The following is a 27,003-nucleotide window of genomic DNA, read 5'->3' as shown; positions in this document are numbered from 1 at the left end:
GGCGGCGGTTTGTTTTCCGTCGAAGGGAATATCGGTGACCGTCATTTCAGAGGGAAACGCGACGAAGTCGATAGCCCCTAATCGAAATGTGTATTCAATTGTCGAGAAATGGCAGAATTTAACAAGATCATTGTTTCACTCGAAGAAATTCGATTTACGACTTTCAGATAAACAGATGGCAAAATGTTATATTTCTGTTCTCACTAGAATTACAATTTAAACAGCCAATGGTCGCTACTTTTTACGCGCGACGAGTATACTCGTCGTGACACAAAATACTGCCACTTCTCCATGACGAGTGTACTCGTCAAATACAGTTAACTGGCTAACGGGACTAATGTATTAGGGTCAAGTCATAAATAACTTCCGATGCAGCTAGGTAGAATCTATTGTTCGTATCTACCCACTATGAGTCACCGGGACAAACGTGTTTTCGCTTTCACCGGATAGATAACGATTCGAAATAAATGAAATAAAAAAACAATAAAACTAAATAAAAAAGAAAGAAAATAAATGTCTGATAAAAAACGGAAGTTATTTATGTCTCGACGAAATATAATATTCGATAACAATGACAAGATTAGATTTATTTCAAACTCCGATTTTTATTGTAACATATACTGGAACAAAAAAGTGTACCTAAACATTTCTTATTGATATAGTTTTATAATATCAGCAATCGTAAAAGAAGAGATCGGAAATCAATTATTTTGACTGATTTTGATTCAATTATTTTGAAAATTTAAATTTGCTTAAACATTCGCAGTCTATTTGCTATAAATCGTTTCTTCGTGAGAGACAAATCTCTGTTTTACTTGAAACTTCTCTATTTATCACAGATGCAACGGGACACTTAAAATGTACTTAATATACTTAAACGATGTGCATATCTTTTGATAGATGCTATTCGGAGTAAAAGTAACTGTACGTAGTTCAGAGCATGCTTACGACTTACACGATCTACAGAAGATTAAACTGAAGATCGTTTTTGCTAAATCCACGGGAAACAATTGTAATCAATCGCCGCATTCTAAGAGTTCGACAAACGCTGCAAACCGATCGTCTCGAATTTCTCTTCGGCTGTCGCTTACAATGTCCTCGCACGTGAAACTCGAATGTAACCGGCGAACTGGGACGCCCGTAAGGTTCCAGGAATTCTAGGCGTTCGTAGAGCTCTAACGGCACGGATTAGCGAACGCTTTATACCCCAGATTAGAGCACTTTCTTCCCCATTTGACCTGGGCTCGCCTAACGCGCGATGCTCACGGTCTCGTAGCGCTTGCAACCGAGACCCATCGTTGTACATTTCAACGGACACGGTATCAGCCTCGATCGACAAAGGTTTATGAAATACGGACAGCGTTTAGCCCCCGGGCGACGATCAGCATTCGACACCTCTTCAAATAGTAATCGAAACACGACTCGTCGGCAAACATCGGCTCCCCGTTGTCTGCGCGTTGAATCGGAGTCGAATCGATTCGAATCGAATCAGTTTTCAGCTCCTAGCACACGTATCTACGCGCATTCTCGGTACCCTAAGTACCACGACACTTACGGAGGATACTGCGAATCTTGATGATCCTTATAGGATCTCTGGATCCTCGAAACTGCCTGTTCAAACCGACGCTTCGGGTTATCAAGGATTTTTGAAGCGAAATCTTCGCTCGCGTCTTTGTGACCATGATATTCTGTTAGAACAACGCTGATCTCAGTAATTTTGGTATGCTGGAAGTGACGTAATAAGTAATGTCTCCCTAATTGATCAGATTGTCCACAAAGATGGACAATTTGGGAACAGGAGATACGATTATTCGAGCCTTGCAGCCCGTTTTTACAGTTATTGACAATCGGTAATTATAAAAAACGAGCCGCAAGGTTCGAATAATCGCGTCTCCTCTTCCCAAAATGTTTAGTTATTATAGTGCAGCTATTATAGTGCACATTTGGACGACAATTAGGGAAACATTACTGTACATCGATTTTAATTTCGTTGCTAATATGAGGTGTGGCGTCCCAGCCAATGAACGCACGAAGCCCAGTACCGCTCATTGGCTCAGCCATTTTGCGTCAACCGAGCTCGCCTCTCATTGGTCACTATTTTTCGTTAATAACTCGAAAACGAAGCCGCGGATTGCTTTTTCGCTAAGGAAACAGTTACTTCAAATGACCTCGGGAACCCCCTATTTCAGAATTCCGAGACATTTTTGGGACACCCGGTATATTACTATCAACTTACTAGAATTATTAAAACAAGGAACAGCTATCGACTCAACCCTTTGCACTAGGATTTCTTCCACAGCTACGTTGATTAGCGTGTCTTAACACGTTGCTTACTTTTAATGCACAGTAGAGTTAGTGTTAATAATTTCTCTAATAGAACGAAACTATCTTTCTCTCGTGTATGTCTTCGTTTACCTTCATTCTGAGATTTTGATAACACAAGAATCAAATTTTCTTTCTATTCATTAAAAATGAATAGCATCCATATTTTGTATCTTCATCGTGAGTCTAACTCGTTGTTATAGTGCAAGGGATTAAATCTTCATCTCTTGCAATTGATGGAAGACTTTCCTCATTAATTAAACTTCGAGGGACCTGAAATTACACAATATTCCTTCCATGTTTGACTTTTGAACATTATCGAACAAGTTTTGTTAAACAAAGTTATTCAGTCTAACATCGAAGTCTTTGAACCCAAACTTCTGGCGCTTCGGTTGTAATCAAGTCGGTTCTCATCGATTATTTTACCGAGCAACATTGTATCGAATCAAAGTCCCGAAACTTTGAAAAAGGAGCGCGTTTAGGAAGAATCGGAAACCGCGCGGCGTCTCGACGCGGTTAGGCGTATCAGTATGCAGCCAGAGGCTGGCTCACTTGCCACGGGCTTGTTATTGATGATGAACGTGCCGCCCGTTAACACGGCAGCCGACGGAAACGGAGACGGGAGCAAGGATGCGTTTATTCCGCGCCGTGAACCCGAATCCTGCGATTCCGCCCGCACACGCGACTAATAGCAGCCTACAAACGAAGCATTCGGGTACTTCGACTCCAGTCTTCAACCCGTAAATCGTGCCGATCGGATTCGAACGAGCTGACCTCGATTTTTCAGAAGGCGAAGTTGCGGAATAAGAACCTCATTGGGCTGGAGACACCCTAAGTTCAAAAATAAATATCTAACGTTAATCATCGAATACATTATATGTGTTGAAATTTTAGCCTCGAACAAAAATTAATCTATAGTTTACTTAGTACTAAGATACTAAGATATCGGTTTACATTTTCGTCGGTTCCGTCAGCGGGCAACGACGGTGATGTAAACTGTATATAGTAGATACCGCGATACATCATCACCGGTACCATTAGATATACATCGTGCCCTGACTGTTTGGGGATCCCAGCGTCACGTATACAATGTGAAACGCGACAAATAAAACGTCTCTGATTGGTGGATAAGACGAACCCAAGAAGGGTATAAAAGAAGCGTTTTTTCTTACCGGACTCTCAGTAGAGTTTGGTCGCTCGATCGTTTTCGCCCATATACCTTTTCTCAATAAAGGAATAAAATAAAGTCCTTTTAAGCAAAGAATTAGAATCATATTCATTTTCATTCCATAAACCCAACAATATGTATATAGTGTTAAAACGTAAAGTATGTTGCAATCTACAGTTGGCAAATCTGCTTCAATAACTTGCCTTACGAAGTATTATACAGTGATTGGAATTTCTTTGTTTTTCATAATTTCCTGCAAAAGAAAGAAAATTGATATCGATTTACTATTTGTACACATACATGCACATTTACCTCCTTGTATTGTAACAACGAGTCAGACTAGTGACGAAGATTTCGTACCTGGTCCATTAACAATGAATATTATTCATTTCTTCTAAATCGAAACAAAATTTGATTCTTCTGTTATCAAAGTTTAGGAATAGAAGTTATTGAAGATACTGTGATTCCCCTCGGAAATGCTAAATTTTGGGTTGCTGTGAATTTCTTTGTGCTAGTCCTACGTCCATGTAATTTGTTGCTACGTCGATGCTAAAGATCGTCGGAATCGGTCAAGCATGTGAAGCGGCACGCGACGCGATTCCCGGAAGACAATACAAAGTGGTCTGTTTGGGTGGTAGATAACAGGTACGTGACCGTCGAATCGTGACGTATGGCCTCTGAATTGCCTTCGAATCGTGACATATGGCCTCTGAATTGCCTTCGAATCGTGTCACGTTGCCTCCGAATTTCTTTTAAATCGTGGCATGTGGCCTCCGAATTGCCTTCGAATCGTGGCAAAAAATTAGAAATAAAAAAGTTAAGTCGTCTATGTATTCATATTAATATACACATGCTGGCCGCTGCCATTTTTTTCCGACTGACCCGAGTTTCTATAAAAACGAGCCGCGAGGCTCGAAGAATCGCGACTTTGTGTTCTCAGATCTGTCGGTTTCAATTCCAACTTCCGAACATTTCTGAGAGAAATTACTATATACAGGAGACGAAAATGCTCCGTTCTATAGCAGAAATTCTTAAAAAGTGCCAATCAACGTGCCCGTGAAAGAAATCGCAATGCAATGGGCTAGATTCTCCGTCGCGAGTCCGAGTCGACGTAACTCGAATGTTATGCCAACATTCCATCTCTTAACCAGTTAAGTGTGTTTGACGACTATATCCGTCATGGAGATGTGGCAGAATTTTGTGTCACGACGATTATATCCGTCGTCCGTAAAATTTTGTCACAATTTCATATTTAAATTGTAATTCTGGCGAAAACTAAATACTATTCGTAAATTTTAACATGTTTAAAATGTGTAGAGGTCAAGACGAAGTGAAACAAACAAATGAAAATTATAAATAATTTGAGTTGGATTCATAACTTCCTGAGAGAGCTAGCTAAATTATCGCGACACACACTGGTGGCCGCTTTGCAAAGAGATCGCCACAGTTAACTGGTTAAGATTGAAGACACATTCGGCTGCACGTCGAAAATTCCGTATGATGAATTTATCGCAGTTGCATTTTTTTTGTAGCGCTCGACGAACAACGAATATCGAAGGAACTCGAAGAATAACAAACTGCTCCGAAGTTTATCGGACAAGGATTCTCTCCCCCGGCTATAATCCAGGCCTGTTTGATTCCAGGTTCCATAAAGTTCCGTTCGAATCCAATATTTGTCCTCATCGGGCCAGCCCGTCGGATTCTAGTCACGACTGGCTGCTGTGTCTCAGCCGGAGCCAGGGAGCGCAAAGATTCCTCGGTCTATATCAGGGGCCGGCGTCAAAGAACAGAAGTTCGATAATAATTATCCAACGAATTTGCAGAAAAAGCAGAGACCCGCTCTCGCCGAGGAACAAAGAGACGGCGGATGAGCCAACGGCTGAACGGGGAATCCGTGAAATTTAACAAAGCGGGCTCGGTCTGCGGAATTTGAATGACAAAGGGAAAAATAGAGATTCTTCGGCAAAGGACCTCGCCGTGCCGGGGAAGATGCTAGCCTGGATCAAACCGAATCTCGGCAAGAATCAGATCAAGCGGCTGGGGGCCGTGCTGCGCGTCCTGCGACACTATTGCACCAATGCGACCGTCCACGGATTGAGATACGTCGTCGATCCTCACCTTCACGGGATCGAACGGTTCCTCTGGTTCTTCATCTTCGCTACGCACGCCATCTTGGCGGCGACTGCCATGCTGTATCTGACACAGAGAGTTCAGGTAATTGGAACGGCCTTGATACGTTACGTAAACAGAATTTGGAAATGTTTAGTTGTTGCAATCGAAATAGCCGTTTCTACAGTTTTTTAGGCTAGGAATTTTGACGCATTCGTGGCACGTCTCAGTTTTCAAAGTGCAAGAACGCGCGTAAATAAATAGAGATCAATATCTTCGTACAATCGTCTGCGAGTGCGAGGAATAATGTTCTCCTCGCACTGGATGCAATAAAATAATTATCGATGGGAGTACAAATTTCCACGAAAGTCTACGTTTTTATTGGATCGGCTTGGTTTTATTTTGTATTACAGAGGACCCGGAATTTGGAAATGTTTAGTTGTTGCACTTGAAATAGCAGTTTCTACAGTTTTTTAGGCTAGGAATTTTGACGCATTCGTGGCACGTCTCAGTTTTCAAAGTGCAAGGACGCGCGTAAATAAATAGAGATCAATATCTTCGTACAATCGTCTGCGAGTGCGAGGAATAATGTTCTCCTCGCACTGGATGCAATAAAATAATTATCGATGGGAGTACAAATTTCCACGAAAGTCTACGTTTTTATTGGATCGGCTTGGTTTTATTCCGGCCCAGTTATGCGCGAAACGAAGTGTGATATTGTTTGTAAATATTTTGAAATTGCAGCGGCCGACACCCGATGACAATGTTTGAAATTAATAAACGAATATCGACGCTATTGATTCGATACCAATCTCCATTCAATCGAAACCAATGCGACAATGGTGTTTTATTCTACTGATTTTTATTGACTCGTTACACAAGACATTTTTATATTCATAACAGGGCCGCGAAAAACATTTATTTCGCAAACGGTAGTTGCAAAACTGACGAAAATATGTCTCGCGTGTTTGTCATCTTTTTATGATAAAACTAAAAATAAAAAAACAGTGACGCGAATATTTGTCAATGTTTTTCTGGTACCATTAAAGGAACAGTAACTCGGATATTTGTTAACTTCTTTTTTCTGGTGAAACTAAAGAAAGAGTAATTTAAATATTTGCGAGTTCGCCGCAATAGAACTTGTACTTTGCAGACTTGCGGGTTTCATAAAGTTCTAAAGATTCTCCTCGTAGAACAATTTTAACATTATTTCGGTTCTTGTAACTGATTCAAGGAGCAGAATTGATATTGTAATCGCTTTCAACCCTGACGCGGAACTGTCCGATAGCTGTGCCTTCGTCGTTTAGCTGTCGCAATATTAATTAGACAAGGTGTTCGAGAAGTCCCCGTGGAAACTTGTTTGCAACTCCGCGGAAATCGAATTTAAATATTCCTCGAATGCTCGGCGCAATCGAATAGATCCACCCTAACTCGTTCGCTCATTGCACGCCCATTTTACGTATAGTGTAACAAGATAAGTACACCGTCGATCTTTATCCATTTATCTCAACTTTCATCCTCGAAGAAGGTCGGATAGGATAAAAATTTTTTACAACGTTCGACCCAAATCTAATAGCTCGATAAATTTAATAACTCTGTAAAGAACTTTTTATCGAGCTGGTAACTTCTTATCTGATAACAGTTTTCATCAATTGAAACTTTAAGGACGCGAATTTGCATAATCGTCCCCAGTCTATAACCATCGGTAGAATTTCCAGCAAGACACGAAGTTCCACGAAGTTCAACACTGATTTAATATTCTTCTTTATCTAGCGAAAAACCCTTTCTCGTTATAATTAGCTTCCACTTAATTCCTGTTTTTCGCCAATTAAAAAGCCCGATTTTGCAGGGAACTCCGCAGCCCGGCTGGAGGAAAAATTTAAACGCATTCGACGATAATTCTTGCGAAGGATCATCCTTTTATCTCCGCAAATTTGTTTTGCATCTTTTAGAAATGTTCTTTAATCATTTGGATACCATATAAAATTATATATTATTAACGGCGAAAGAAACGGCAAAATTCTCTCATTATTTTCGCTGTTCCATATTTCGCTTATCCGCCGCTAATACATACGCGAAAGCCGCGGTCTAGCTGTGAACGTTAGCATAATGAAACACCGAATTCGAGCGGAAATAATGTTCTACGGGAATTAATTTCGAGCACACGGCGACGTGTTTAGGGTCACGTGACCGTAAGCTGTCGCGGTGGAAGTTCGCGGGTGATCAGAAAACAAACAAAAACCGCGGTGATTCATTAGCCGGCCGCGATCCGGTGTCTCCGGGTCCCGTTAATTGACGTATCGCCCGATATCCCGTGAAAGTTTAAAAAGGCTGTCGGCGCGGCGCGGTGCGGCGCGGTCCGTTTTCGACGCGCCAACACGATTCGCTATTCAATTACGGAGCCTGTGCGGTCAATTATTTATTTAGAATATTCATTTACTCGTCGGCCGACCACCCAGTGGCTGTCGAATAATGGAAAATCTGCATATTCGAGGATCGGAATCCGTTTAGCCGGGGCTGATTCGCGGGACCGGTTTCGATCGGTTTTAGGAAGCGCCGACGTCAATCGGCATCGAATCGATGCATCACAGAATATCCAGCGTCCCGTTCCCGAGCGTCACTCTCTGTCCGAACGATCGTGTCGATTGGACCAAGCTCCTCGAGCTGGAGAAGCTGATTTTTCCGAATAATACCGATCGTCGGACGCTCAAGACCTTCCGGGACGTGATGCTCCAGCTTTCCGTCATCAGCTTCGGCGATTTCCAACTGTTCGACTTTTTGAAACGGCGTCGGCTCGATGGACTGACCGGTAAGTGAACGAAAATCCCCAATTTTTAACAGACTGTCGATCATTCCGCGAAAGGAAAATTGCTCGTCCAATTATTGGAAACGAAAAGTAAAAGTCTATCTTGTCTTTCAATCATTTTTATAACATTATAAAACTGTCCAATCACATACACGGCTTTGTCTTAAATGCATAAAACCCACAGACCGATTATTAGCGATCTCTTTATTTATTTGTTTATTTATTTATTTACGGGAATGTCCATTAGCAGGATATGATGTATAAATCATCAGGAAAGGTTTATTAGCTTATCAGTTTGTCAGTTTGTTAGTCTGTCCGTTTGTCAATTTGACAGTTTGCCGGTTTGTCAGTTTGTTAGATTGTTAGTTATATAATTTTATAAGTTGTAATAAGTTTCAATTCCAATTTATAATCATTTGTAGTAAATTGATAGTAAACAGAGCCGCGAATTGCATTTTCGCTATCAAAAAAGTTACTTCAAATGACCTCAAGAATCACTCTTTTCCAAGTGTTAACATAATTATGGGACATCCTGTATATTTACATGTTCAGTGCGCTTGGATAGTAGCGAATTCGAGCATTGCTCGGGCAATCGATGTCCAACTGCAATTAAACCGGCTCACGGTTCAAGGTCGTCGGAGAACAATTCCTTTCCCGTCATCGCTATGCATATTTCTCGACAGAGTTTCATTATGCAGCCACCAGCGGGATTCCATTGCATTTTTCAATCGCCGAATGAATTCCATCGACTAGACTCGATCGGTAAATTTTAATTCCTCTCCGGGGACGATATTTCGTTGCGCTGTTTCGAGACGACGAACGCTGGAAAACGTTTAATAAGGACACCGTCGTCGTCGCCGCTGCCGCCGCGACTTTCATGCAAATGCGCTGGCATAAATAGAACCCTCCAGAAAAGCCACCGCCCACTTTTTCTCGGGCCGCAACATTTAGTGCGGTCCTCTTTATTTCGCTGAATTATACGAGTACGCCGCCCACCCCAGCCGCCGCGGAATCGTTAAACCGTCCCGAAACTCCGCGGTGCCTAGTTGTTGGAAACCGGAAGTTTCGTAGCTTTTAATAGCAATCCCACAAAAATAGCGAATTTCGTTGTGAACCGTTTCACGATAATTTGCTGGTCGATCAAAAGCAGGAAATAAAATTGTAACTAACTACAATTGTAACATTCTAGTAGTACGAGATACATATATTGTTAATAGAATCTCTTGGAACATTTAATGGAAATATAGGTACGAAGACTGTCTAGAATTGCGTATACAGGTAACAATTTTATTATCCGATTTTATTATTTGAATTTTAATTGAGAGAACTTTGTGACTCGGGTTTGTAGGCAGCTGAAAATATAGTTTATCTGTCATTCTACATTTTTCAGATGAAACGAAACGATAGGTCGAAACTGCTGTGGAAAATATACAAATGATATAGTAGCATCTTCGTTCAGTCTGTCCGAGTAGAACGATTTAGACGTTTCCACAATGGAAGTTGTGGGGAAATTGGGGAGAATTTACTGTGAGTCTTTTTGTTTAAGTGTATGACGATAAAATCGGATGGTAAAATTTCTACCGGAGTCACGCTGTTTTATTTTCTAACTAGATCGTCCTTCTATGGAGTTCTATAGAAAGTCCATAGAAAGAAAATCCAATTTACTGTATTAACCTTTTGCACTCTAGTGGCGACTCCGAGGCGTCATTAAAAATTGTTACGTCGCTTTTCGAAATAATTTTATGAATCAAATTCGTTTATATTTCAAGAAGTGTTGAAAGCGTAACTGTTGCACGAGTCGCAAAATGCAATTGCGTATGTTCAAAATGCGTATGTTATACAGGGTGTCTCAAAAATGTCTCGCAATCCAGAAATGGCGGGTTCCTCAGATCATTTGAAGCAACTTCTTCCTTTACAAAAATTGTCTCCGAGGCACCGTTAACGAGTTATTAACGAAAAACAGTGACCAATAAGAATCGAGTACGGCTGACGCGAGGCGGCCCAGACAACCAGCGCACGAAGCCCAGTTCCGCTCGTTGGCTCGGCCGCCTCGCGTCAGCTGAGCTGGGATTCGACCGCTCGACCGCTGGCGCCGTTGACTCGGCCACCTCGCGGCAGCTGATCTCGCCTCTCATTGGTCACTGTTTTTCGTTAATAACTCGTTCACGGTGCCTCGGAGAAAATTTTTGTAAAGGAAAAAGTTGCTTCAAATGACCCGAGAAACCCTCCACTTTCGGTTTGCGAGACATTTTTGGGGCACCCTGTATAAAATGGAAATACCGTGGGTCGGAAGAACTGTTTTAAATTTTGCGTTGATTTGGCTCCAGTGCAAAGAGTTAACTTATCACTTACGGAGACGTAGACAGCTGAAGGACTACCTAAATCAGTATCCTACACCTCCCACGCCAAATAAGCGACTTTAGGCTCGAGACAAGAACGAACAAAGTAAAGCGACACCTTCGGCCGGACTATTTAAACGGACCGGTTCGAATGCGGTCCTCCTAAAATTTAGTACCGTTCCCATTTTAGATGTGAACGTGACGGACGTTCTGTTGCGAGTGGGGCCCAGCTGCTCCCAGCTGTTCGTGCGCTGCTGGTGGCGGAACTCGTTCCGAGACTGCTGCGAGATATTCGAGCTGCAGAAGACCGAGTACGGATTCTGTTACTCGTTCAATTCTCAACTGGCGGAGACGGTGAACCAACGGAAGTATCACGGCTACCGGGAACATCGTCCCCGCAGAGCAACCAGCTATGGCGCCTGGAGCGGTCTCAGGGTCACCGCTCGGATGGCGAACGTGACCAAGCCGCCGGATTCGCGTGAGTATCCTCGCATCTGGAACTCCATCTTCGGAAGTGTACGGGTTTGTTCTTCGAGACTGTTGCGTCTTGGACACGGGTTATGGATCGGTCTCCTTGGTCCGACAGTCTGGCCGCAGACGATCCTCCACTAGTCGGGTTTGGGCATGCAACCGGTTGAATTAAACTGGAACGGTTTGTATTAGAGATCACGATTTTGAACGTGTATCGAGAGGATACACGTGTAATTAATATATCCGTGTTTAAGCAAAACAGGATGTTAATTAATTAACGCTATACTTACCGAGCACTGCAACTGCACTCCCTGTTAATTATAACGTTTGCTTGAATTATTATTATATATTATTATTATTATTATTATTTTAAATAAATTATTATTATAAATTATTATTATATATTAGAATATACTATTATTAACTCATTTGCTTAAATAGGAAGACTTTTTACAATTTCGACAATCGTAAAATGAAGAATGCAAATTGCTACATACATGTGATAATGTAAACAAAATACAAATATTTATAATATGATATGCCGACATTTCGTGAGAGAAAGAGAGAGAGAGAGAGAACGAAACTCGGGTCGAACGAAACTACATACCTGGAAAGGCAGCCGGCTAGCACACCGGTTTACATTACTACAAATACATTGTGATGCTGGAATAAAAGCGATGACTTAACTTCTTTATTTTTGATTTTTTATACATGAAAATTTTTTTTAATATAATGGTCGGATTCTTCCAATTAAAATGAGACCAAACACGGCACGCTTTAGACAATATTTATTTATTATATGTAGCAATTAACTTTTTTTATTTACGAAAAAAACATTTTGAAAAACCGATTCTTAAATATCAAAGGCAACGTCAGAGATGGCATGCAGAAATGTCATTCGAAAGAAAATATTAATGAAGTTATGCTGTTCGGACTTGTATTCGACTGATATTTAGAGAGGGGATGTCTCAATGTGACGACATTCCGAGGACAGATTGCCTCTATTCGACGACATTCGGAGGACGGATGCCACGATTCGGTGGTCACGTACCAATGTACTTACCACGTAACTTGTAGCTCCGCGGTTTTTCTTACCTGAATCACACCCAAACACATCATTTCGTGTTGTCTTCCAGGAATTCGAGTCAAAGAAGCGACGTCGCGTGTCGCATCACACGCTTGACCGACTTCGACGAATCTTCGCATCGGCGTAGCGAGGAAATCGATAAATCACATAGGCACGGCAATAGTCATGCTATGTCATTCATGGCATAGCAAGATTTTGACATTTGGGGAGAGAGAACACTGTAACGAAATGATTCGAATAAATGAAAACGATAAATGAGCCGTTTATTTTGAAAGTGGCATAAGTCACTTTACCGTAATGAAAAGTGGTGATTTTTTAATGCTTATACGAAATTATTTATACTGAGAAAAATATCAGTATCCTGAGATAACAAATCCAAGTAAATCTTCTCGAAAGTTAGCATCCATATTTTGAAACGTGTTAAAACGCAAACCCTTAGATATATCGACTTAAAAACAAAGTGACTTATACCACTTTCAAAATAAACGGCTCAAATATTCTCTATACTATTTATTATTATCTCTATATTATATAGAGATCTATATTATATTCTCTATACTATTTATTATTATCTCTATATTATTTATACTGAGAAAAATATCAGTATCCTGAGATAACAATATTATTTATATATATAATTATTTCAATATAAACGGCTCAAATATTCTCTATACTATTTATTATTATCTCTATATTATTTATACTGAGAAAAATATCAGTATCCTGAGATAACAAATACAAGTAAATCTTCTCGAAAGTTAGCATCCATATTTTTAAACGTGTTAAAACGCAAACCCTTAGATATATCGACTTAAAAACAAAGTGACTTATGCCACTTTCAAAATAAACGGCTCAAATATTCTCTATACGATGTTGGCAGATTTTGAGTATTCCAATCTCTAATTTATTTAACATTGTGAAATATTGGGTTTCATAACTCGCCTTCGCCAAAATGCTAGGAATAATGAAGAATACAATTACTGATCCGCTTCCAGTAATTTCAACATTGCGATTTCTCAAAGAATACGTAATTACCAAAACGATTATCATTTCGAACAGTCGATTCCTCTATAAAACAATTACATCCGACCGAAAGCTTTTGACGAATAAAGCCTCGGTTATTATAATTCACCGACGAGCCACGTGTTCGATCAGAAATAACCAACGGCGTTATTATTAATTGAAAGATACATTATTTAAAACTGCAATTGTGCTGCTGCACAGTCGCGCTGGGGATTTGTCCGCGGATTTGATTTGTCCGGACGATTATTTTCGGCCGGAGCCGGTGCCGGCAGCCTGCACGGTGGAAACCGTGTCAATTACCGGCGATAAGAAATTCATCAGAATTCATACTCCTCCAGTGAATCTGAATCACGAACCAGGGGCGGACGTGTAATATTCTCCGGCAGATGCCATTTAATTTTACGTCCGCGAGTCTGCAAAGTGACTCTCGGCGGACGTCTTGCGGTTATCCCGCGGTCCTTGAAAAATTCCCGGCTACACGGCTGCGAAACAACGTTGATAAACGAACCGTATTCTCTGGACGAATAGCGTTCCGTGGAAGCGACGTTGTTTAACGCAGATTTAGCCGCCTGTAAATAACGCGCCCTTCTGCCGTGTACATTTTTTTCCTCCACTCTATCTCTCTCTCTCTCCTCTCTCTCTCTCTTTCTCTCTTCGTCTTTCGCGTCCAGAATACAGCGGTGTACATAATTTCCCCATGTCTCATTACCCGTGTCGCGCCAGAAACGTGCTAATTAAATGTAAAATCGAGAAAGAGCTTCCGAAGCAATAAAATGGTCCGCGCGTTTTATCGCCGGCTGAAATAATGACGGTAAATAATTTTACGGCGAACAATTCATTATTCGACGCCCGGGGATATCTAGCAAATAACGCGACGAGTTATTTCGTTCCCGTTGCGTGGTGCGGTGACTTTCGAAAATCTTTGACCCCGATCAGCTAAATAATAAAAAATTAAAAATAATTTTCGGTACGCGGTGAATTTAAATCTTGGGGTGTATCGATCCGTGAAGGTATTGAATGATCTGAATTTTGAGCTGTCAGAAGATCGTAGATTATGCGAACAGTGGTCAAGAAAAATCGTTACGAATTTTGGAGAAATTGTTTGAAATAAGAGTTTACGACCACTTTCGGGTCACAAAATTAAATATTTTTGCCATATTCATGATCTCTCACAATAATCAATGTATTGATTGAAGTGGCTGGAAAGTGACTGGAAAGTGTTCCGAGTGTGTTGGCTGTTATAATAAAGCAAGCTACACCCGATTCAACGAGAATTAGCTAAAAATATAAACAGCTGCACGTGAGCGACGCGATCAGACCAGGGCCGAAACGTAAGTGAATATTAACGTGATATGGTTAATTAAATATTATAAATATTGGCGTGTTTTATATAATTAATGTATTTATAAAATATTAATTAGTGTATTTTTATAAAATATGGCCCACATATTAATTCCAGTCAATATGAAAGGATATAATAATATGAAATATAATACAAAAGAAAGTAAAAATTCAGTTGCAGAGTTTAATCAACTTGTCTCGTAAAAGTTCATAATTAAATTAGTTATATTAGTTATATTAGTTATGTTAGTTATGTTAGTTATATTAGTTATATTAGTTATATTAGTTATATTATTATATTAGTTATATTAGTTATATTAGTTATATTAGTTATATTAGTTATATTAGTTATATTAGTTATATTAGTTATATTAGTTATATTAGTTATATTAGTTATATTAGTTATATTAGTTATATTAGTTATATTAGTTATATTAGTTATATTAGTTACATTAGTTATATTAGTCATATTAGTTATATTAATTATATAATACAAACTCTGCAGTCATGTTGACCTGAAGCACCGTAGAAGTAATATAAAAATTAACAATGTATTTCGATCTTGTGTGCTATACATGAACGAATCGAAAGTTTACAAGTTTACTATAAAATGTGCACATCTAAAATCGTTAGTGTGCCGATATCCATCCTCAAAGGGTGAAAAGAAAACGGAATCTTCGCCGGTGGAGAAAAAGATGTCTCGATCCTCGTCGAGATTGCAACGAAGGCGAAGATGAAGATTACAACGAGCGTACGTCGCACACCTGTAACGAGTAGATTAAAAATCCCTAAAAAGAGTTAGTTTTCAATCAGCGGGTGTCGCGGGTAGGGAACGAATTCGCGATAAATTGGAAAATCGATTGGCCCCGGAATCTCGGCCGGATACCGGCATTGAAACACGCCCGAAAGGACTCGCGTGTCGTGGATTCTATGAGGTCGCCGGTTCGAGGAGCCGATCGCTCGAATTTCCCGACGACGGCGGCGACGCCGATGACGACGACGGTGCACGCGGCGGTTCGTCGAGGCAGTTAAATTACTTGGAATTTGCTGCGGCTGGTCACGTGATCCCGAAGTTACCACTTTGATGACTGAATGCCCATTGAGTCGGCCAAGTATGACCGTCGTTTCCGCCGAACTCCCGTAAAACTTCCTCCGTCGTCGACAATTTCCCTCGGAGATCGTCGCGTTCTACCGCGGCTCCATTCTACCGCGAACTTAGGCTCCTTTCGACGGGCGAGCGTCGCCTTTTCTCATTTTATACCGCGACGAAAAATCTAGAAGAGATTCTGGAAGACTCTCTCCTTCCCTCTCTCTCTCTCTCTCGCGCGCGCGCGCTTTCTCTCTCTCTTTCTCTTCACGTGACACGGAAACTCGATTCGACTCGCGATTTTACGATTTGACGGCTGTTCGAAGCCCTTTTCGACATTGTTCACCTTTGTCGCCGAGTTTCCATGACTTCGGAACCGCCATTTGGGATTACAAGAGATATTGCGAGCCGCGACAAAGGGCTGACGAAAAGCGCTGCCGCTGCCCAACCACGTTTTACTGCCAGCGAATAAAGATAGCCGTTCTTTGAAATTAATGGCCCGCGATGGTCCGCCGATTTGGACCGTGTTGCTCCTGGAGTGCTGTATTCTGACGTGCCGAGTGTGAATAAAGGCTTTATGCGCCGTCACAATGGTTCATGTTAACGTTTCACGACTCCTCAAAAATATTGTCTCTTGATTATTCATTTTGTTTGTTCGATAAGCAAGCGCCTTTTCCTGGAATTATACGCCTCTGCTTATTTTCTTTTACATCCTCCTACTTCTTACCTTCGCTAAAAAGTTTGTTGTGAAATATCTTCAACGTTGTATCACATTGACAAATATTTTCAGCAACATTCTTCCGTTGATATACTGTCTCTTGATTATTCCTTTATTTATTCGATAAGCAAGTGCCTTTTCCTGAAATCATACCTCTGCTTTTTTTTTTTTTTATTTTATTTTACATCCTCCTACTTCTTATCTTCGCTAAAAAGTTTGTTGTGAAATATCTTCAACGTTGTATCACATTGGCAAATATTTTCAGCAACATTCTTCCGTTGATATACTGTCTCTTGATTATTCCTTTATTTATTCGATAAGCAAGCGCCTTTTCCTGAAATCATACCTCTGCTTTTTTTTTTTTTTTTATTTTATTTTACATCCTCCTACTTCTTATCTTCGCTAAAAAGTTTGTTGTGAAATATCTTCAACGTTGTATCACATTGGCAAACATTTTCAGCAACATTCTTCCACTAATATACTGCCTCTTGATTATTCGTTTATTCATTCGATAAGCAAGCGCCTTTTCCTGAAATTATACCTCTGCTTATTTTCTTTTACACCCTCCTACTTCTTATCTTCGCTAAAAAATTTGTTGTAAAGTACTTTCAACGTTGTATCACATTGGCAAACATTTTCATTCTCCCATTCTTCCATTAATATCGCTTTCAAAAATTCTGTTTATAACTGTTTATACATCTGAGATGTTTTTAATACGTTGTTGCCGCTGCTTGAAAACTGGCGCATGTATCTCCGATCATTTTTTCTTACACTCGTACGCTTTTTATTTTTGCTGAACAATTTTTCAAATCATAGTTCCAACATTGCACCGCATCGACAAATATTTTCAGTGACGCCCATTCATTAACATTGTTTCTATAAATTCTGAACGACCCTTCGAACAAGCTGCTATCGGCTCTTAAAAGTTGCTTAGTCCGTTACGTATAACTGTTTGGAACAACTAGTCCACGATTTCGATAATTCCTTCGAATAATAGATGCACGAAGACCCTAAGTGGGAGAACCGTCCCAGTTTCTATCCCCATCCGAGCGTGGAGTAACACAATAAAAGTATTGTGGAGGATCGAAAGGACTTTGGGTAATCGTCTCTGCACGATTTGAATGGGGATTCGCGTTTCGGGGGTATCAAGAAATATTTTCGAAACTTTCCAGACGAGTCCGACGGTATTTTATTCATGTTGGACGACCCGAGAGTGTGGCCCAACAACGGGCGAGTGATCCCAGCGAACTCGCTGACCACCGTATCGTTCGATTGCATCTCCGGGTTCGCTACCCAATCGATTCTGGAGCTCGACGAAAGCAGAGCGCCTTGCAGACACAAGCCCGAGATGCTCTACGCTCAGGAGACCTGCATATCGTTTTGCAAGCAGAAGCATACCATCGAACACTGCGGGTGCAATCCTTCGTTCATGTTTCCAGCCGGTACGTCGTCACGAATGCTCGTACAATTGTTTTCCAGCTACTTTACTTTTTCCGCTATTTTTAAACAGTTAGGACTAATATGTCAACACAACTAATGTGTTGTACGACATATTGTTTCATAACAATGACAAGATCAAATTTACTAGAACTTAACAAACGAAAGAAATTTCTATAGGAGATTATTCTATCTAATAGGAGATTATTCATAATTTATTATTATTTATTTATAAATTGAAGATAATATCCCCAACAGAATTATTCTATAATTATTATCTTATATCTAATTATTCTATAACTCCAATAACTGCGAAAGAAATAATCAGAAACCAGTCGATGTGAATGGTTCGATAGTGTTAAAATGATACATAAATAACCTTGACGTTACGTTAAAGATAATACTAAAATATGCGTGTGTACAACTTGAGCAGACAGTAAGCCAGAAGACAGAAAATTTTCATTTACGAACTAACAATCCGGAAGCCGTTCGAACAATTCTTTCAAAAACAGTCATTGCCAAAAAATTGACTCAACGTTTCCCCTTTATCGTGACACTGATGTTGCTTCGCAGGTTCCACGCGCGAGTGCAACGTATCCGACTTCATCTGTCTAGCCGACCACAACGGTAAGAATGACGACTCGTTCCGAAATTCTGAAAGGTTTCGCTAATTGTAAGTTTCGAATGGCTCGCAAGACCTGTATAGAGATAATATCTTAACGGAAGAGGAGGAGGCGTTTGAGAAGGATCCAGTGATATGCAACTGTCCGCCGGGCTGCGACTATAACATCTACACACCGCACTTATCAGCGGTGAGGTTGTATCAGTCGGCGGACATCACGGTGGACGTGCATTTCTCCAGCCAGACGAACTTCCGCTACAAGATGGACCTGGTCTACACTCGCATCAATTTTCTCGGTGATTATGCCACGATTTATCCCGTCCACTAAGCTTCCCATAACGAACCATTTCACACGCGACCGTCGCATTTTTCTCAGCCGTGATACGGCTAGCTGGATCTTCGTATTTCTATTGGGTTGGCAACTACGTAATTGCCGATTTATCCGATGAAATAAAAAATTTTTTTACTTGGAATGAAGTTTAATCTGTAATGTATTTTCCATTTTGTTCGATGACCTTTCGCCATCTCTCTGACAACTTGAAAATTCCACGCTCGTAGAAAGTCTGATCCTTTTCGGCCAAAAACTGAGTTAAGTGAGATTTTACAGCGTCGTCATCGTTAAAAGTTTTACCACGAAGGGAGTTGTTCAGGGATCGAAATAAGTGGTAATCCGATGGCGCGAGATCAGGGCTATATGGTGGGTGTAACATCGATTCCCAATCAATATCCATCAATTTTTGCCGAATGGACAAAGACGTGTGCGGCCTAGCATTGTTCTGCTGGAAAATGACACCTTTACGATTGACCAATTCTGGTCGCTTTTCCTCGACCGCTGCATTCAATTTGTCCAGTTGCTAACATTCACGGATAATAAAAAATAACATAATAATAATAATAATAATAATAATAATAATAATAATAATAATAATAATAATTTTATAATATAACATTTACGGATATCATAAAAATGGGAGTGAGAGACATCAATAACTGAAATCGGCAATTACTTGGTTGCCAACCCAATAGATCGAGATTTGAAATATTCTCGAATCATATCCCGGTAGGAACGATTGCCTAAATTCGTGTCAAAATTCTATTATTTGATCTTCCTTTTATAGTCCCTTTGCTCGCAATATTTCATGCGCCGAGGAACTTACATCCGCTGTTATTACTTAAGCAGTCGAAACAAAAGATTCTATTCATCCAGGGATATCAAGATGGCGCTTGCAAAGCTTCAAATTTGGTGCTAAATTGCCAGATACATACCACTTTGGCCAGTTGAATCGAATTCATATTCAAATGTACGAAGCTAGCCTCCGTTGTTCTCGCTAAGAATACGACAGCCGCGCTCATTCAAGACAGAAAATCTGCAATCCGATTCGCCGGAGATTTACATTTCTTTGGCCGCGGTTCCAGGAGCCGGGGCTCGCGAAAACTTTGCTTTTGTGTCGCCGGCGAACGCTTCCGCCGCCGCCGCTGCGAAACCAATAGAACCAGAATTAAGTAATTTTCAACGCTAAGGAATCGATCCGGCAACGCGATTCTGCTTTTAATTTTATTTCTGTGTCAACCATTCCTTCGTCAATCTTTTCAGCGAGTTGTTCCGAAAAGTTTGTGACAATGTTTCAGGAAAATTAGAAGGCAACAATATTTAATCAACGATGTGTGCACCGTTCCGTTCCACAATCTTTCTCCATGGTGTGGAGAACTTTTGATCTATGATTTTATTTGATCTCTAAAATCTTCGGTTTTAAATTTCGCGAACCACTTGCGCATAGTTCTTGCTTGTGTGGCATTTTGACCTCTGCGGTGATAAAATCACATTAAATGTCTGAAATGTACTTCATTTTCTTCCATCGTCAATAGGCTAAAAAACTGACACAAATGAATTTATCCTAATCAAACGTTCTGTAAACTTGGCTGAAGTGTCACCTGTTCGAATATGTACACGAGTCATTTCGTTTTATCAATTTTGATATACAGTAATTTTTCAATAATTCACAGAAATTCTCCCTAATTTTCATTCAGCTTGTAAACAAAATTGGATAATTTGAGAAGTGAAGATACGATTATTCGGGCCTCGCGCCTCGTTTTTATAATTGTTAACAATTGGCAAAGGAAGGAAAAATTGGGGAGAATTTACTGTATTCAGATCCGCATCGACGTCACCTACTGAAAATCAATACGAACTTTCCGAACAACTCAATACTTAATAGTACATTGATTCCCGACACAAAGATCACAGAGAGACATTCAATCTTCTTGAATATAGCCGTTCCAATTAGAGCGAGCCTTGCAAGTTAAAATTTCTCAAAATCGCACAGTTCGGGGAATGTGACGGATTACGACTTTCAATCAACTTTCAGCCGTGAAGACAGTACGAAATTTTAATCTGAGAGACTCGAATTTATTAGCCGAGGTAGCAGTAGGTTTTCAGATCGTGAAAAATTTTCAGCAGGATTGATCGGCTACTTATATTTTCACTCTACCCCCGCCAGCAAACAGAAAATTGATTTAAATCAAACGGACTTATTCAAAGGCCGTAAAAATGCCCTAAAAGAATTTGCATGAATTTGATTTCTCGACTATTTCCCTTGATTGTTCGAGGAAGCGTTCGACGAAGCATTTCGAGCATCGCGAGCAATTGACTCGGTGACATAGTGTAAATGTAGGTATTACTGTGGTTCCTCAATGAAGGCGAACTTTGACAGAGAAAATAGGACCTTTCACGCCAATAAATTGACAACTTGAGCTATACCTATTATTTTTAACTTGAATATTTATTTTTCTCATAACGTTGAATCTCTGAAAGCACGAATTTCATAATAAAGTGTAATATAAAGAAGCCATACGTGTGCATATATTACTGCGGTTATGTATCTATTACTGCGAGCCAAATATCGCGAACGTTCCGATTACTGCGAGTCAAGGTAACATAACCCATTTTTTTCTAAATGTACACACACGTAGCTACAATTCCCAGGATCAAGATATTCTTACTGTAGCACTTTATAAATTAATAACTTAGTCTACGATTTTCAGGAAAACACCGCAGTAATGTATGCACATAGTTCAATCCTATGCGCCAAATACTGTGTTAGTAAATAATATTTGAGGATACATGATAGCGACAGTGTACGTCGATTTTTTATCAAAGTAATGAATACTTTAAAAATAACGCTAAAGTGAATAGTTCATTATTATTTACTACCAAAATATAAATGAATTTCGAATCATTCGCGCACAGCTGCCGTTACGAGTATTTCATGACTCAACGTTTTCATTTTCAGCTCCCGAATATCAAAAGTCAGTTACTTGCATGTCGTGAATTATCAATATTAAATACATAAAAAATTATGAGATTCGCCATAAAATGTTAGATTTTATTACTTTTATAAAATACCGCAGTATTTGGGACGTCCGCAGTAATACTCACACTTGCCCTGGTTGATCCCAGCACGATCAGTTCGCGGGTTTTTCTGGGAAATCGGGAGAAACGTAGAATGTTTGTTTCGCAGTGTCCTTTGGCGGGATAATCGGCTTGTTCCTGGGCGGCTCGTTGCTCAGCGCGATCGAGCTGGTCTATTACCTGGCGGTGATGGTGTTCCGTTACCTGGCCTCGTGTCGTCCCGAGGCACATCCACGTGCCGGAAGGAAGATCGTGAACTCCGGCGGCCCTCCGACGACGCTGCTCGCATTGCCCATTCAGGATTACGGCCCAGTAAAACCGAGACCGAAGAGAATCCCGATTTTAGTGAATTACGCCGCAGCGAAATCGAATTTGAACAGATACTGAGCCAGCTCCGGGACCGGTCGAGTTTTTAAGCGGTCGCTCGGGCGATTATCGTTACTCACGATTTATCGGCGAACGAGGGCCGAGGAGAGAGAGAGAGAGGCCGGGAAAGGAGGAGCAAGAAGTCGGCAAGAGAGCAGCATCGATTTCGCGTAACAATCTCGTTTTTTTACTGCAAATAGAGGCGACCCGGTTAGACGGTAATCACGGCCGCGAAACACCGGTCGCGCGTCGCGACGCCCACGCCGAACGATAACGCCCCGAACGGAATTATGTAAACGCAGGCCGTAGGGAATCGATTCGTTCCTGAATGTTCGCCACCGTCGTTTCGACGTGTTGACCGGACCAATAGCTGCCCCGTTGCAGGATGCTCGAGTTACGAGATCGGCAGCTTCTGCATTAAGTTTTACTTTGCCCGGCGATCAAGCGGGCGCGTTTATTTGGCGCTCAAGCGATTGGGGAATCGTAGAGGACGAGATTGAACCGAGTTTAACGCGAGCCCGTTTAGTTCGAATCGCAGCGAGCTTTCAAATCGTATACGCGAACGTGCAGATTTGCTTTTTACTGCTTGACTTCTTCGTGTCCTTGGTTTAGCGGCACCGAAAAAATTACTCGAGATATCAGCACGTTCTTCGAGAGACTTAACCTTTTGCACTCGAAGCTATTTTAATTCAAAACATGTTTTCTGACCAAATTGAACTCATCGGCATTTTTTTAAATATTATCCATTTGCCCTATAACCACGTCTGAGAGACGTGGTCAGATAATCGGGTCAGAAATGATTATTACGTCTGAGAGACGTGGTCAAAAATCAGGCCAGAAATGAGAGTCGCGATGCGTCAGTCAGATCAAATATAAGCTTAACTACTTAGACTAGTGCTAGACTAGAGGATACGTGTTTTGTTTTTCGTTATTTATTTATTTTATTAGTAGCTAAGGAAGGTGGCGCAGCAACCAACTTGATGCGTGCTGCGATTTTTGCGATCTTTAATTGTTTACTTATTTGTAATGTTATTTCTGTGAAATATATGTTATTTCTGTGAAATTTCTAACATGTGAGTAACTTACCGAGATCTACGAAACAAATTTTTTAAATTTTCTTTGTAGGCTCAGATGAAACAGTTAAGAGTTTTTTTATTTTATTTTATCATTTTAAGCAATGACAATATTTAAAAGAAGCATTCTAGTTATGGTCTAGTAGACTGGTCGTTCTATCATCTAAAAAAAGAATTCAAGTCGCGTAGTCCAGTTCTAAAAAAGCTGTAGCGTTTCGAACAGTCTCCGAATATTAACGAGGGTCACTGTATTTACATTCTGTAAGAAATACGCGATTGGCACAACTTCGGACGTCTCGCGCAACTCTGAATCTCGTTGTTGTTTGTAGCACACATTCTTGAAACTTAAATCGTAGAGCAAAGGGATAACAAATCCTATAGACGCAAAGTTATTTTGAAATATTTTTGTAATAATGTCTGATCAAATTTGCCGATCGCCTATACTCGTCAGAAACCTGGATGCCTATACGCGTTAACAATACAGTAATGTCTCCCTAATTGACAAAGTTAGAATGCTGTGGACACTATTTGGGAAGAGATACGATTATTCGAGCCTTGCAGCTCGTTTTTATAGTTCTTGACAATCCGTAACTATGAAAACGAGACACAAGAATCGTATCTCCTCTTCCCGAATTGTCCATTTTTGTGGACAATCCGAGCATCAATTAGAGACATTACTGTACTTCGAAAGCAAATTTTCAAAGTGCCTATTAGTAGCGACCACAGTAATTTACGGATTAAAGAGCACATGAATGAAAACATCAAAACTGTGTTAAATCTTCTCAGTGGCATTTATGATATAATAAACACACTTGCCGCGAGACACTTCATAGTCAACAGGGAGCGTGTTAACGAAGACACGCTCTATCCGAAGATTCTGGTAATGCGAGATCAGTGACACCATAAGCTCCGGCTGTGGTGCGAAATGCAAAAGTTCGCTAGATTTTTCTCTTCGAAAGAGGGATGTTTCGCTGGGAGAGTGAAACGAGAAGGTGGAGGGAGTGCCGCGAGCGAGATTTGCGCGCGAAACCGTCTCGCGCTGCTATAGGGGGAGGTGGGAACACTTTACATCCGGCCGGCTGAGACGGAGCTAAATGTACCGGCCGTCCGCCGGATCCCCATTTACCCATTTATTATTTATGAGGGCGGAGCGGGGTCGAGCTATGGGGCAAACGGTGTGAGGTGAGAAGTTGCACTGTCCGTCGCGGACGACGCAGACGACGCAACATCGACGTCGACGTCGAGCCTGCGGTCGGAGGCTGGGGAGAAAGGGAGGGAAAAAAAGGGAAGAGTTCTTTTCTCGCGGACGCTTATCTCCTTTCAGGCAGGTTGTCGGCCGCGCGAGATTTATCCAGCGTGAAAGGAGACACTCCGCGGAGGCATCTTTTTTCAGACGGTTTTAAAACCATCAGCCGGGAGCTTAACCCAAACTGTCTGCGAACCGTGCGCTCTCCCGCAAGGAAGGTTCCGAGGCTGTTACAGAGGTATCGCATTATTTCGCGTCTCGCAGCCGCGGAATCGGCGAACCTTTCGGAACTTCGCTTTCGAATCGTTTGCGAGACGCGAGGAGTGGTTTCGAGGTGACATTCGGGCCAAGTGCTATCTTGCAAGAATTTTAGGGGACGCCGAAGGCGAAAGATTGCCGTAGCATCGAAAGCTGCGCGCAAGGAAAGCGATTTTCCCTTCAATTTTCTTGATCGATCGGAGCCGCGATCTTCTTTCGGTCAAAGATATCGTTGGGGCGCTGGTTTTGGTTCATTTTCATGGGGAAACAACCCTCTATATGTTGTTAGTAATTGTTTCGGTCATTTTCCTCGAAGCAAAGAGGCTACTACTTACGAGGAACACTAAGTAAGTGACCTACTCCGATGTTTTTCTTCTTCAAATATATTGTAGTATTCGAAAAAAGAAGCGACACGTGTTTTTTTATATTTATTATATATTTATAATATTATATTTTTTTTATTTTTTATATTTATACCGGCGATAATTCGGTTTAAAGGGGTGAAACCCACCCCGAATGTTGTTTAGCGTGGAAACAAAGTACAGTAATTAGTTAAATATTATATTTATAATATTATAATACTATAATATTATATTTTTTATTTTTTATATTTATACCGGCGACAATTCGGTTTAAAGGGGTGAAACCCACCCCGAATGTTGTTTAGCGTGGAAACGAAGTACAGTAATTAGTTAAATATTATATTTATAATATTATAATACTATAATATTATATTTTTTATTTTTTATATTTATACCGGCGACAATTCGGTTTAAAGGGGTGAAACCCACCCCGAATGTTGTTTAGCGTGGAAACGAAGTACAATAATTAATTAATCGTTAAAATTACATTCTTTAAGAACACATTTCACTTCGCTATCGCTTATCTTATTAATTTTGATTGGCGCTCTCCACAATTACTTTGTAGCTGACCCGCAACGTGAAGGAATTTTCGGTCGCCCCATTTGCGTGCCGTACGCGGCCGAGTCTCAAGGACCGATGGTAAAAGTGATGAAGTCCAGTTCTTGGGCCTTGTCGTTTGAATGGCCTAGACAGACGTCGCCTCATAGGCTTTTTCCGAAATTGTTTTATGAGAAGTCTCCTTTCTTCTTTAGCAATTCGGAAACGCATCGACTGCGAAGACCGTACATCCCTTGTCATTCGAGTCGACTTCGTTAAAAAGCATTGAACGATCAAACGACACACACATAGCGGACGATATTTTCTTTGTTGAGAATCTTTATCGTTGTTGTTTCGTTATTGTTAGTTTCCTTCGTTACCGTTGTCATCGTTTTCTCGTTATCGTTATATCGTCGATTAGTTCATCGTTATTATCGTTTGACAAATATATTTATCATTTGCTATACATTACACGCGCACACTGTTAGACACTTATTATTATTATTCACAGGCGCCTTTACCCTACAACTTCTAAGCGTCACCCACATCAACGTCAACTCCCCTCACGGGATCAAGTTCGCGTGATGAACCTCGAGCAATGATCATAGATCGCGGAGTAATCGTTGTAGCAGCTGTTACATTAATTCTTTCCACTCATTTCTCTTGGCTCCTCCCACGAACGTGCTTGACTTCTCTCAGAAATGTGCTTGACTTCTCTCAGAAATGTGCTTGACCCCTTCCACATACACTTTGCTTCGCCCAGGAATCTTCTTGTTCCTCCCACATAGTTCAAGTTCGCTCTCTAGACCAACAGCAATAGCTGCGAAGATCGTTCCACTGAAAACGCGCGAATCCCTTGGGACACGGCACTGCAATAGTTCCAAAGACGGCTCGATAGCAGCCCTCATGTCGAGGACTGGCTTGCTCTCGTCGGCAAAAGAGTTCGAAACCATTGCGACACATAATTCCCGGTCAGACGGGCCCCGACTCTTTCGAGAAGTCGTCGCCGTCGGACGCGGAGGTAAAAGATACCGTCGGCGGGATCGTTATCGAAAGTAATTCGATGGATTTTCCCGTCGCAGAGCGCGGGGAAGAAAGCATTCTCCTTCATCCCCGAACTACTCAAGAGGTACGTGAAGGGTTTAGATAACAGCACGCCCGAGAGTTACTCCAAACTTTCCTGCTTCCTTTTTGGAGGCCGGCCGTGGCTCTTCCTCTTTCC

General features: G+C 41.0%; 1 protein-coding gene across 1 annotated transcript; it reads left to right on the top strand.

Moving 5' to 3' along the window:
* The first annotated feature begins 4,875 nt into the window (after positions 1–4,875).
* On the top strand, positions 4,876–23,368 carry LOC117222364 (pickpocket protein 19). Its single transcript, XM_033474017.2, has 7 exons — positions 4,876–5,704; positions 8,150–8,408; positions 10,935–11,222; positions 17,644–17,913; positions 18,482–18,535; positions 18,605–18,826; positions 22,049–23,368. Exons 1-7 carry the CDS (start codon positions 5,480–5,482, stop codon positions 22,324–22,326), a joined length of 1,596 nt encoding a protein of 531 aa, XP_033329908.2. The 5' UTR covers positions 4,876–5,479; the 3' UTR covers positions 22,327–23,368.
* Positions 23,369–27,003: the final 3,635 nt, after the last annotated feature.

This window comes from Megalopta genalis, chromosome 1 (assembly GCF_051020955.1).
Source record: "Megalopta genalis isolate 19385.01 chromosome 1, iyMegGena1_principal, whole genome shotgun sequence".
In the NCBI taxonomy this organism is placed as follows: Eukaryota; Metazoa; Arthropoda; class Insecta; order Hymenoptera; family Halictidae; genus Megalopta; species Megalopta genalis.
The sequence above is the reverse complement of the archived record's forward strand: the minus strand, read 5'-3'. Positions and strand labels throughout refer to the sequence as shown.